Source organism: Octodon degus, unplaced genomic scaffold (genome assembly GCF_000260255.1).
Source record: "Octodon degus isolate 3935 unplaced genomic scaffold, OctDeg1.0 scaffold00082, whole genome shotgun sequence".
In the NCBI taxonomy this organism is placed as follows: Eukaryota; Metazoa; Chordata; class Mammalia; order Rodentia; family Octodontidae; genus Octodon; species Octodon degus.
Window position 1 is genome coordinate 1,788,045 of NW_004524658.1, and position 13,294 is coordinate 1,801,338.

The 13,294-nt window shown below is 39.2% G+C and overlaps 1 protein-coding gene across 3 annotated transcripts in view; it reads left to right on the plus strand.

The window, feature by feature from the left end:
* Arhgap15 (Rho GTPase activating protein 15) overlaps positions 1-13,294 on the plus strand; it is a 662,961-nt gene that overhangs the window by 390,374 nt on the left and 259,293 nt on the right. For all 3 annotated transcript variants that reach the window (XM_004636636.2, XM_004636635.2, XM_023721429.1), the window contains one exon: positions 7,081-7,179. In XM_004636636.2, coding sequence (XP_004636693.1) covers positions 7,081-7,179 — 99 coding nt within the window. The remainder of the gene's footprint in view (positions 1-7,080; positions 7,180-13,294) is intronic.

Here is a 13,294-nt window from a genome sequence, read left to right on the forward strand (position 1 = left end):
AAACTCATTGCTGAAGCTGGAGGTGGTAAGAGCACTACCTAAGATACATGGCAGCAAATTAGATGCTATATGCCCTAAAAGTAAACCGACAATTGGGGTTTTGTCCTTCTTGCTCTTATTTGTTCATTTATTTTTGTTTGTTTGTTAACCAGAAGATAGGATAGACATAGAGAAGGCAAAACCAGTGATTTCTACCATAATCTCCTCAGCCAGTATCTTCTGAAAAAGATGCCCATTTGGCCCTTTCTTTTGTGATCCTCATGTCTCTCTTGAAACCTTATGACCAATGCTATGTTCAAGTCATATTGAAGTTCACTTGGTTGCAGTAAATAGGAAACAACTTAAAAGACTTCGGTTGAAAAGGACTTCATGAACTTTATAACACTGGCAAATGGAGGGCAATGGCAAGGATACAGAAATGATGGAGTTAGGTATTCATTGGAAAATCAGGAGTGGAGGGGTATCTGGTCCATCTACTCCTCTTCAAATTGCTTTCCATGTTCACTCCCTCATTATACATAATCGTTTCCCTAAAGGGCTTGCCTAGTCCCCAATGGCAAAAGTCAATACAGACTTGCAGTCCCAATGGCTAAGATAACCACCACAATCCCTCACTGTACAAAATCTGAACTCCTTGGAGGGAGCACCACGTCAATCCAGCTTTGGCCACATGCCTGGTTTGGGCTCAGATGGATTCATGTGGGTGGCTCAATTCTTGAACTCTGCAGTCACACTTTCTTGGGTGAATCCAGGAAGTTTTAAGGAAGGATCTAAGTAAGACAAAATGTTCAGTTTGCTGATAGCTACTAAGCAGGAACATCTCCTGTCTAGTGAACTGCAATACACTTGAGGTCTTTGCTCTCGGAGTCACCTAGGAACAGGAGGGAGAGACGATTTTTCCTTGTAGCGACTGCCTGCCTGTACTTGTGAGGGTTTCCGAGTAAGTGGAGGTAATGCTTCTCCCCATCTTGGCAGCATACCCACCAGCAACAGCCCAAAGCTCATGTCCTCCCCACCTCCTAGCAATCAAAATACCCAGCATCTGAAATTCTGTCCTGGGTACCCTGGTCAAGATTCTTCCAAGTCTTCTGTGCCCTCGTATCCAATCAATCTGCTAGCCCTTATCCTTTTTAACACCAATGTATTTAGAAGAGGAGTCCGTTTGTCCTGTCTTTCCATCCTTACCTACTTTTCAAGACCTGACCACAACCATGTGCTTGTCAGTATGAAACTGAAAGTTGCAGAATGAATCTTCTGCTAAAACCATTTTCTTTATGACTCCCGTAACTGCCCAAGTCCAAGGAGCTACATCCACATTATCGCCTATCCACATGTGGTTGCATCTAAGATGCCTATCTTCCTGTCTAAATTACAAGCTCTGTCCTCAAAACTTTGGGTTACTGCATTTGACTTCCTCAACCAAAGAGACTCGGAAGTCACTTCTGCCTGTTAGCCTGTTGCACTTCTAGCATGTGCCTGCCAAACCTCAACCAATCACCTTCTCCCCATTTCTGAGTCATTATTTTAGTTGAGAACCTCACCCCAGCACACACACTCCCTTCCCAAGATCCTAATGCCCAGTGACCTTGCACAATTGACTCAGTCTTCTCTTGTGTAAAATGAAAAATCATAGTACTATCTACCGCCAGACCTTGGAGGACTTATGTGAATATAAATGTGTTAGACTACATAGAAGGTTCCCCAATTCTGATATTTCAATTTAACATTTTTAAACTCTAAAATGGCTCAGAAGAAGTTTGATTTCAGTGAAAGTGGTACCCAAGAGTTTACATTTTTGATCCTTCTAGGCTATATGGTGTGATACTTTATTGGGACTCTGGCCAGATGCAGCGAGGCTCAGCTCCTAGCCAGCTGCACAGCCCTGAGACTAACTTGCTGCTACCTAATAGTGTGCTATGCGGCTAAGTCGTGGCGTTCAGCAGGACATGGGCAGTAAATGCATTTTTACTTACCATATTTCTATGTTACATTGTGTTTATTGGGATATAAATCCATCCTAAGTTTGGGAGCATCTATAGAAGGTACTTTGAACCATTTGTGTTTTAGTGAAAATGCACAATAAATCTTCCCTGGTGTGTGATGGAACAGCACTGACCACATTGTGCTGTGACTGCTCTCTTCCCCTAAACTAAAAAAGATCAGATGCTAGAGTATGGGCATTTTCAGGCTTTTGGGCAGTGTCTGGAGCATAGTTATTGTGCAAGTCAGTCGTTTTCACTTTTTACAAGGCCCGCCATATGGCAGGGGCTCACAAAATAGTCACTGAATTAAATTGGATAGAGTTGAGTTGACCTAGAAAAAAAATACAATATAACAAGTATCAGAATATTTGATAAGTCCAAAACTTTTAATATTTAAATGTAAACAACTTCCTTTGGGATTCTGCCTTCGGATCAAGTCAAACCTAAGGGCAGAACTCTACATTCTTGACAAATTTAGGATTCTTTTCTTAATGTAATTTGCTGTCCGGTTTTGTTTTCCAGACCCTGCCATTCCCTCTGTTTTCATTCTCACAGCATAGCTTAAGATAACTTTTCCCCTAAATCCAAATACCATCCTCTCCTATATCCATATGCTACAACTGCATGACAAAACCACATCACTTCAGAGCATACAGCAAGGAAGATTTATTTTCTGTGTTTCTGTGGATCAGGTACCCAGGATAGGATCTCCTAGACAGCTGCTTTAGCTGAAGGCCTTACTGGACTTTTCACTAAAGAATGGCTTCCTTTCTAGTCATATCTATTTATTTAGGAGCCAATCTGAAGGGACAGTAGCTTCTCAGGGGATATCTTCTGTCAGCAAAAGCAGAGCGGCAAGAGAGTGAGTAGAAATCCATGATACCATGTAAGAACTCAGTTTGTATCTGATACATATCCACTCACATTAAATCCATGAGGATGGGTCACACAGTCAAGGTCAGTACCCATTGATGGGGGAAAAATATGCTGCCTGCTGTGGTAAATGGCACTGTATGATTAAGGAGCCGAGTGTATCAGTCTAATTCAGAGAGGACAGATTTGTGATGATTCTAACAATGATCATGATTCGAGCATTCACATCTTATTTTCTAGACAATCCTACTATTTCTTTAGTTGATCTCTTAGTATTTCATTCTTCCCACACTCTGTGCCCTCTCCCACTTTCTTTACAAAGTTTACCAGGCCAACTTTCTTAAAGTATGATTATTATACACATTTGACTTAAAAGTCACAGCAACTTCCTAGTACCATACCTTATTGGTAAAGATCTTCTTGGCTTCTTACAATGGAAATCAAGTTAGTAATGATTTATATCTTACAACAGGAAAGTTGAAAGAGTTCTATGATAAGTCAGGTTTGTTGTTATTTTCTGTGGTGTTTTATCAAGTTAGCTTTATCCTCAAGCTTTTCTCATGGTGACAGGATTGCTACAAGAGCTTCAAGCATCACATCATTACAAGGTGATGTTCAAAGTTGGAAGTATAAAAATAAAGGCTCTACTTATATTCCTTTCTGTTCTGTTGTTTTCAAAGAAAAATTCTCTGTAGCTTTTCATTTACTTCATTTCACATTTCTTTGCCTAGCCTGTCTAATCACCCAGCGATACAAGGAAGGTAAAAGTGAGGAGAGGCCATGTCTTATAATGGTTTCTAACTAGAAAGGACCTGGGAGAGGAATGGCTTGTGTATCAATGACATCTGGGCACCTTCAAACAACAGCCTATTTATAAACGGGAACACTTAATAGCACATTCTCTATCTTCTTTTAAAGCTTAATCCAAAAACATTTCCCTAAGCAGGGTGAGAATGTTGCCCTTAGCACACCACTCCACTCTCTGCATCATTCTCCCATGATTTTGATGCACGCCCCCTCCATCTTTCCAAAATGTCCTTGTTCTCCTTTACCAATACAACCAAGTCATAGCCTTCCTGAGGATTCAGCCCCTCTTTGGGGCATCTCCCACAGACACATGGTGTTCTAATAGCCCCAACACATTATGTCCGTGCTTCCCAGGGGTAGTTTTCCATAACTAGGTCTTCTGGCCCATTTCCTGAAATTCCACCCCTAACAGAACATTTTAGAGCATAGAGAATGAATCTTGGTTGCCTCTCTGCTCGTGCCCAAGAGTTCTGTGTTTATATGCAGAGTAGATCATTGGATATTCTTTTCAAATAACTGAGTGAGAAAAGAGAAAATACCTTTGCCTGTCTTCTTATAATCACTCTTGAAAAACAAAGCAGAACTTTCCACAGAATGTGCTGTTCACTTGCCTGTAGAGCCTCACATTTTCGTCATTTCACCGTTTCTCTCCTGCTCCTCCTCTACTACCTTCCTAATCAGTTTTCTCTTTCCCCACATCTGCACTTAAATGGAATGAAAAGACCTAATCCCTCCACAAAAGAAGGCAATTTTCAGCCTTCAGTACTTTGTACTCGACTTGCTACATTCTGTTTTGTATGTTTTTCGGTCAGTTCCTTTAGCCCCTATGATATCAAAAACATTTTGATTATTTTTTTACAACCTAATACACCTTTATTATTGTTATGAAGATAGAAAGCACTCAATAAACATTTTGGATATTGACTTTAATTCTGAAGACAATTAATGAGATTTTTACTTTATAGCTATTCTTCCTGACTATAATCTCTGTTCAATTTAATCATTTAATATGAAATTCTAGGTTACTTTTTCTTTTCTTCTTTATTTAGTACTGGGTCTACATGGTCTTACTACATAGATCAGACTTGTAGTGATTCTCCTGTTTTCAGCCTCCCAAGCACTGGAATTACAGTCATGCACCACCACACCGTCCTACTCGCTGTCTCAGCGCACCATGAGAGCGGGGCTGACATTGCACATGGGGATCCAACCTTGAGCCTGGCCGATGCACTCCGCCTAAGCAGGCACTTTAGTCTGCTGAGCTATCTGCATGGCCCTTTAGGTTATTTTTTCTATAAAATCTTTTACATTACTCTTTCTTATAGAGTTATTCACTTTTAGAACCCAACTTCGTTATGTGACCAAGTATTTAAAGCAAATGCTTAAATTTTTTACACTGTGTTTGCTTGTTTTCAGTTTTTCCTCTGTATTTTGAATGAAAATGTACACTTCCACAGTGGAGTGTACTATTTCTAGTGTATCACCCTTAATTTCCCTCTTCCAGGCTTAGTTGCTACCAATTTACACTAAGTTTTTTCTAAAATGTATGAAAATCACTGTTTCCTAGAAAGGTCATGATACTTCATCTTCAATATCACTTTAAATTCTACTATGATACCTACATATTTATCTCATTTATACATTTTTAAAAATCCATCATTTAAGATCATCAGTCTTTCTATAAATGTTGATCAAACCTCCACTACGTGTTATACATTGCCTGTCTCAGACAGAGGGATCTAGCAGGAAAGGCCTCATGGTCTCAGACAGAGGGATGTAGCAGGAAAGGCCTCCTCTCCTGTGTTCTATGTTCTAAACAAGAGAAACCAAGCTGGGAACACATCCATCTACTAGGTCAAAGCCAGTTAAGGGCTCCAAGATAAGTAGAGAAGGGAAAGTAAAATAGACAAATGGTATTGGCCATTGTCACTTTGTACAAGGTGGGCAGGAAAAACTTCAAGGATCAGGTGCTCAGACAAAGGGGGCTCCTTGCAGAGGAAACAAAACAATGGGTGCCGAGTCACTGTGGCAGAACTGTGGTTAGAAGAAATGGGCTGTGGAACTGCAGGGGAGCTTAGCAACAGGGAAAAAATTGTGCAGCAAAATCCAGTAGTTAGTGAGATCCGAGCAAATATAATTCTGAAAGTCACAGTAGCGACTGTGATTTTATTCTCATGAAAAAAGGACATCCTTGGATTTGGTCCATATTAATTTCATCATCAGCAATAAACATCAGTGATACCGAGAAGGTTCTTGAAATGAACAATGGTAAAACAGGTGGTAACGAACATTGTGACTGTGCTTCCTGCTAGTGAACTGTATACAAAAATGGCTAAAATGGCACATTTTAGAATAGGCATTATTTTGCCACAATTTTTGAAATATCTGTGTGTGCGTACTATGGGCAGAATGAGCACTTAGTGCCAGTAACTGTGAAAACACAGAGACAACATAGGCACTCAGAATCTGTCCCAGAAGAATATATTCCATATACCATAGATGTAGACACACAACAAAAAGTAGCATAAATCATGTTCCAAATAAGAAAGGTAAGCCAGGATCTCGCATCATGTGTTCTTGGATATGTTAGTCCAGGGAGATGTTCTCTGAGGAAAAGAAAAAAGAATGTTATGTAAATTATTTGAGAATAAAATCTGGCACAGCCCAGGCTGCAACACAGACGTAACAACAGCAAGACTTTAAGGAAACGTATTTACCTGTGTTTAATCTGCTGTTGCTAAGCCATTCATCCTATGACCCTTTTCCTGCATGACACATACTATGCTTACGTGCTGGTGTCCTGCAGAACTGAGGCTACAGGAGACAAAAAGATGAGATCTCAGGGGAAAGTTGGTGGATAAAGTGGGTGCAAGCCGAGGTTAAAGGCAAAGTGATGCATAGACTAAAGGCAAGAAAGAGCAGCCAAAGCAAGAAGGAGGTCAAATAATTAATTGCTGAGTACCTCCCTTGCAAGTGGCCTCTTCAAATGCCATTGAGCTGTAGAATTAATGTCCTAAATATACTTATAAAATTATAATCTTGATGACCACTGAGAAGCTTCTAAAACATGTTGGACACAAAAGACTGAGATTAATTGTTTTGTGGAAATTGCTTTAATTCCTTGTCATTATTTTATGGATAACAAAGTTAAGGCCCAAAGAGACTATAACTTACTCAATCATCTCTGCGTGATCGATGGCGGGGTGTCAGCTTTCTTACTCCAGGGCCAGGGTCCTGTTCCATACAGAAAGAAGTTGTGATCCTTGTGTGTCTGCCACAGAGACTTTGAAATTAAAGCAAAAAATCAATTCCTATGCAAAATGAAGATTTCAGCACGCACTAGATACGGAAACAGAATCAAATTAAAGAACAACGCAAGCTTGGATTTTAATGAAGCTCATCTTTGTTTCTTTTGCAGATCAAATTTTTGGCTCTCATCTGCACACAGTGTGTGAACGTGAAAATTCCACAGTTCCATGGTTTGTAAGGCAATGCATTGAAGCTGTCGAAAAGCGAGGTGGGTAGCTGAATATGCATCAGGCCCTCTCAGGGCTGTACCTTCTGAACAACCAGTTGATGCTCAAGTTAGCAACGCCTCTCTGCTTGTCTGGGAAGCCGTGCAATTAAAACTTCACTTTTGTTAATCGGTTAAGAGGATCAAGTTGCTTATTAACTTCAGTTTGTTTTTACAATAGGGACATTAGTAATTCTCACTAATGTTCTTTTTTTTAATATTTTGTCTGTCTGACATACTGTTGATTCAATTGCAAACTTCTTGTTTCCAAGCCAGTGATAAAACATTCATAAAATATCAGCACTCACAGTGTTAGAACCCTCCTAACATTCATGCTGGTAGATATAGTGCCAGAACAATTTTTGGTAAGCCCCCAACATTACCCAAGTGAAGCAAATAACATTTTTCCTTGCAGAAAGCGATGCCCCGTCTTCCACATGTTTCTCTTCCATGCAGAGTACAGTTTACTAGTTTTCCTGGAACACTTCACAGGTACACCTCCGCTGTTAAGTTGACCTTCGATTCCTCTTTCAGCATTCTGGTTTTCATATGAAATTATTTCATCATGCAGAACAGAACAAAACAAAGCCAGTTGACTCATCCTTTCTATGCTAGTCTATCGGTGGGCCGTTTCTCCTTCAAACTATGACTTCATTCGTTCAAGGTCATTTTTCCTGGAAGATGCACATAGTAGATTTAGAATCTTTAAAAATGTATTGTATAAAAATGTGAAGCTTCATCACCATCTGTTACAAGTTTATAACATATTCCCAGGATCTAGGGGACTATATATCACACAAAAGATAGAGGTGTTTGCAACAAAAAGAATTGGTGAACCTATTCTCATTTCAACCTGCTACTTTCTTAAAACAATAGAACCAAAGGGAAAAAATATTTACCAAGTAATCTGCTAGGAAAAGCCATTTAAATTCTCTCAGTGTTACCTGCCTTTATTATGGAAGCATAATAAAAATGTTCTGCAATTTCTAACTCCTGGAAATTCATACTTTAATTATACTGTAAGGACAGCCTTGGGATCCTATTATTCCCATATCAGTCAGGAATGAGAGAATAACAAGAGGGGGAAGAGTGGGTAGGGAGTGTGGATAAAGGCAGTGGCTTTGGGGAAAGCAGATGAACAGATCAGAGAGCAGAGCTGAAGGTACTGAGAAATAGCGGAATAGAGCAAATGTAGAATAAACATGAGGTGAGGTGCCTGTGAGGAACGGAGGAATTGGAATTCAGAGAGAAATGTGTTTTTATTGTGTATTTTAATTTCATTTAATTTTTGAAGTACATGTTTTAGGAATAAATATTATTTAATATGTACTTACAGTAAAAATGGATCACTGAGAATATTACAATGTTATTATTTCCAAGAGCTAAATTATCATTATTCCCCAGGAATCTTGATTCACTCATACATACTCAGTACTGTCGGTGTGAGTATTGTTCTATTAGAGCAAAAAATCTAAATAGGATATGAGGAGAAGCTGTGTGTAGTAGGATGTGTTCACATATAGAGTTCACCTATGAAGAGGAGCCCTATACCCCTCGGTTTGTGAATTTACACTAGGCAAAAGGAAAAACTCTGCTACATGCAGGCTTGCAGTGTGCAGATACCAAGTACTGTAGAGTTGAAAATGTCTGTAAATAGAAACTGGATCTTTTGTTCAAGAAATTTTGTTGGTTATTTTTAATGAAATAAGACAATGTTTTTGCTGATGGGGCAATCATTCTGGCATTATATTTCATTGTTGCATTGTTTACTCTTAAAATGAATTTGTAGATTCTGCACTAAACAGGCACTAATCACACTTATGATTATTAAAATAATTCCTGAGCATTTTAATGAAACTCAAAGATGACAATTCTGCAAGGCAACTGATAATTCAGAGCACTTTGGCAATGTCAGCTCAAAGGAACTCTTTGGAAATGTCCAATAAAAATTCAGAAGCACAAAATAAACGTTTCACATCATTGCAAGATTTACAAGTGTGTACTTTTGATTATATTTTTCTATGATCATTTTGTTGGATTCATATTCTTACATTTATACGCCAATTCTATTTACTCAAAGTGTTGTTTTTACTAAATTCTGGCATTCAGCACCTCAGGACAGAAATAATTTATGTGAATCTAAGTCCAATGTTTATGCAAGCTTCTGATGACATTTTATGCCGGGGTTGGTATTAGGAAGTTGCACGTGAAGGTGCCAAGTGTCTCAGCACGGCTGGAGCTCAGCATGTCGAGAGCCTCCTTCTAATGGCCGCATCCTCTTGCAGCCAAGATGCTCGAGTGTGGAGTCATGGGACGTGCTTATGGGACAGTTACAGGACGGGCACATTAATGAAAACTGAGTGTCTCACTCCCAGATCCACGGGGCTGTCCTTCCAACTCACTGTAGCAGCCTATTGGCTATTACTAAAATCAACCAAACCAAATTTCTTTTCTTTTGCTTTTTGTGTGAGATTACTTTCTCTTTCTAAGACAATCATCTATAAAGTTTAGCTGTATATTTAAATATTTCTCATATGTCTGATGTAAAAATACAGCAGTATAAGAAAGCTAGATCTCAACACGCATTCATTCACGTAGTATTTTTGTTTTGATGTTGTGCTGATAGAATCAAGTTGCTTGTTTTCTGTTGCCTTTATCCACCTCCAGTGAGGTGGTACTAGTCACACTTTAAATTTTGCATCTCTTAGACATGCCAACAGGAAATCTATTTGTGAGCTGACTGTAAAGCAACTTGACAGAGAACTTGTTTAGTATATCTCCTTATCTGGATTTGATTTCCTTTATTCTTCTAAGCCACTGGGGTACTCTCCTCCTCATCAGCTATAATGACTAGATTAGAGCCATTTTGCTGGTGTCTGACATGGCTTACACTGCAAATGTGCAGGAACGTGAAAGAACAAAGTTTCCAGGAAAATACATGTTGTTCTTTAGAGCCCTTCCTGGGCTCCTTCTCCCTGCAGTGACTTTATAATCATGTACTATGCACAGGAGAGATCATAATTAGCCAATAAAATCTCAGCTTATGTTTCTCCACCAAAAACAATTTCCAGAAAATAATGAATTATTCAGCCTATGCTGAAATCATATTTTTTGGCAAAATGAGATCACCTGACACATTTTTGAGAATTTGGGGAACAAACATTTAGACAGACGCACTGTGACATATTGGTATTATGTAAATATTAGCAGTGAGAAGAGAATTTGTCACTATTTTATAGAATGCTTTGTGCATTTTAGGATGATGTCAAATATGTATAGATATTGCTTACTTAAAACTAGGGTCATTTGGGGGCTGGTGAGATAGCTCAGCAGACTAAAGCTCCTGTTTAGGCAAGCTTAAGCAAGTGTACAGACCATGATTTGATCCTCAGTATCACAGGTTGTGCCAGCCCCACCCCCAGAGCAGGCTCAGCCAGCCAGAGTCCAGGTGTAGTAGTACATGCCTGTCATCCCTGCACTGGAGAGGCTAAAAACAGGAGGATCACTATGAGTCCCAGCTGCATAGTGAGACCCTATAAAAACCAACTACATTTAAAAAAAAATAGGGTCATTGTACCTGTTAGAGACAAGGGCTTCATAAGTGAACTGAAGTTCATGGTGTAAGCAGTCATAAGGAAGGGAGTAAGACCTTAAGTCATTATTCTTCTTACACAAAACATGTAACTGACTGATGGCCCTTTGTGGAGGTCCACTATTTGGAGGGAAGCTTACAGAATAGGTGGCACATTGCAAGCAGTCAGTGAGTGTCAGTTGAATGAAAACATAGACACTGTGTGTACCACATACAAGCAAAAGGTAGCTTCTGAGTTGCTACTATGCGTTACTGTTTGTGTTACCAAGAAGGTGGATGAGATAGTAAACACACACACGCGCGAGCGCAAGCACGCACACACATACACACATGAGCCCAAACTGTTAAGTACTAAAGACAGAAGATAATAGACACTACAAGACAGAACAATTATCACAATCATTTTTATAAAGCAGGAAAATCTGTGTATTTAAAATTGATACCCTAAGCGCTGACAACAAATACACTTTTCCTGTTTTAGCCTCCTTGTAAACCTTGGAGAAGTTTAGAGCGGCCTTGTTTCCTAGGTCCTTCTCTTGACACATCGCGGCAACGCAACGAAAAGGGGAACGTGGCATGAGAGGCAGCACCTAACAGGATGTTTTAAATGCCTAACTAGTCCTTCCTACTCTTTTGTTTTGTTTGTAGTTCAGGGTGAGCTTGTATCTGCTATGTATCCTGAAATAGCAGTAAACTAAACTAACCTCTTCCTCCCTCAGTCTCCTGAGTTCTAGGATTATAGTAAATAAGAAACATGTTTTTTTTTTTCAAATTATATGAGGTCCATTTCTTTATTCCTTTTTATCCCTCCCTCCACCTCTTTCCCCTCCCCATCCTCCTCCTCCTCTTTCTCTTCTTCCTCCTCCTCCTTTTTCTTCTTTTTGTCAGTGTTAGCAATTGAACCCAGAGGCTCAAGTATGCTAGGTGGGTACAATACTACTCAGTTACTCAGTTATGTCCCTGCCCTCTTCCCCTCAGTACCAAACCTTACAAAAGACGTCTTTCATAAAGTGACAGAGCTAACTGCATTAATGAGCATACTTGTACCTTAAACATCCTTTTGTACATCTCATGTGTTTTTGCTTGTTGAAAATAGGAGTGATGGGGGATTGGTGAGATGGCTCAGTGGTCTAAAGCACCTACTTAGAACAAGCTAAGCTAAGCAAAGCACAGGGACCACAGTTCAATCCCCCAGCACCACATGCCAGCCAGCCCCGCCCCCTGGTGGGCTGAGCTGGCCACACACACACAAAATAAATAAATAAAATTTAGGTTGCTGGGGCTGGGGAGATAGCTCAGTGGAATAAGTGCTTCCCTGGCAAGCACAAGGTCCTGAGTTCAATCCCTGTTAGGTTGCCATTCTTCATTTGGAATATAGTTGAAGTCTACCAAGGCATTCTTCTTTCAGAATTTCCAGTCATAGCTAACATACCTGCAAAGTACTTTACAAACTTAGATGAGACTTCCTTAGTTGCACAATCGTGAGGATCTACATAACAAAACAGAGCTGCGTACTTAAAAATAGTTAAGATAGTAAACTTTATATGCTATGCTCTTTGCCACAATTTTAAGAAAGAGATACTGTGCTACCAAATTTGATGATGCCAGGTATAAGTACTTTTCAGAATGCCTCAGGAGATGATAATCAACAAGAACTTTGTCCTTTCTAGTTTTTTTTCCAAAACACAAAAATGCTATGACAAGAATGATACACAGAGTTACATATTTGACTGAGTGCCTAAAAGCCACCCTGGGACCCATAACCTTGCTTCAAGATTTAGGAAAGACCTTTCGTCTCCTTCTGAGAAGGTCCTCAGCCTCAAAAACTTTATCTCTCAACTTGACTTCAGAGCAGCTGTTATATTTTTTTGCTGTCATTTGTTTGACAGGATCCAGTTATAGGTTCCGATGTCTGTTTAAAGAAACAAGGAGGCTGCTGGCTTTAAAATTCCCTCATTGCTTGTGTGATCAGCGTTTTCCCAGGCTTTTCTACATAGTTTGCCAAGCGAAGGGACTGACCTTTTGTAGCAAACACTTTTTCATTTCAAAATGCTCACTTTGATTTTTGTCCCATTTTATACTCATTCCAAACTGTTTACAACCCACTAAAAATGACTGTGAATTATATGTTTGTGTAATGGATTCCTTTTGTGGTCTGAGTGGAATGTTTACTTTGAACAATTAGTTATCTTTGGGTAGATTATAGAAACTTGGAAAAAGCATTGCTAAAATTATTATTATACCTTAAATGTTTTTTCTTTTTTGGTAATTTCTCTGGTATTACACGAAGTTTGAGAGAATTTCACATTAAAAAGATAATGACCTTATACGTGTATTTGACAATGTGAGGATTTATTTGGACATGTTTGGTAATATCACAAGAAACAATCTTTAGACCCCTGCTTAGAAGTACATTTACCTAATTTATAAAACGGAATATATATATAATTTTTTTCTATCATGATTTCCATTTGTATACTAGGTAAGACATGGACATGTGTGTATTTATTGTACAATAAAAGGCGT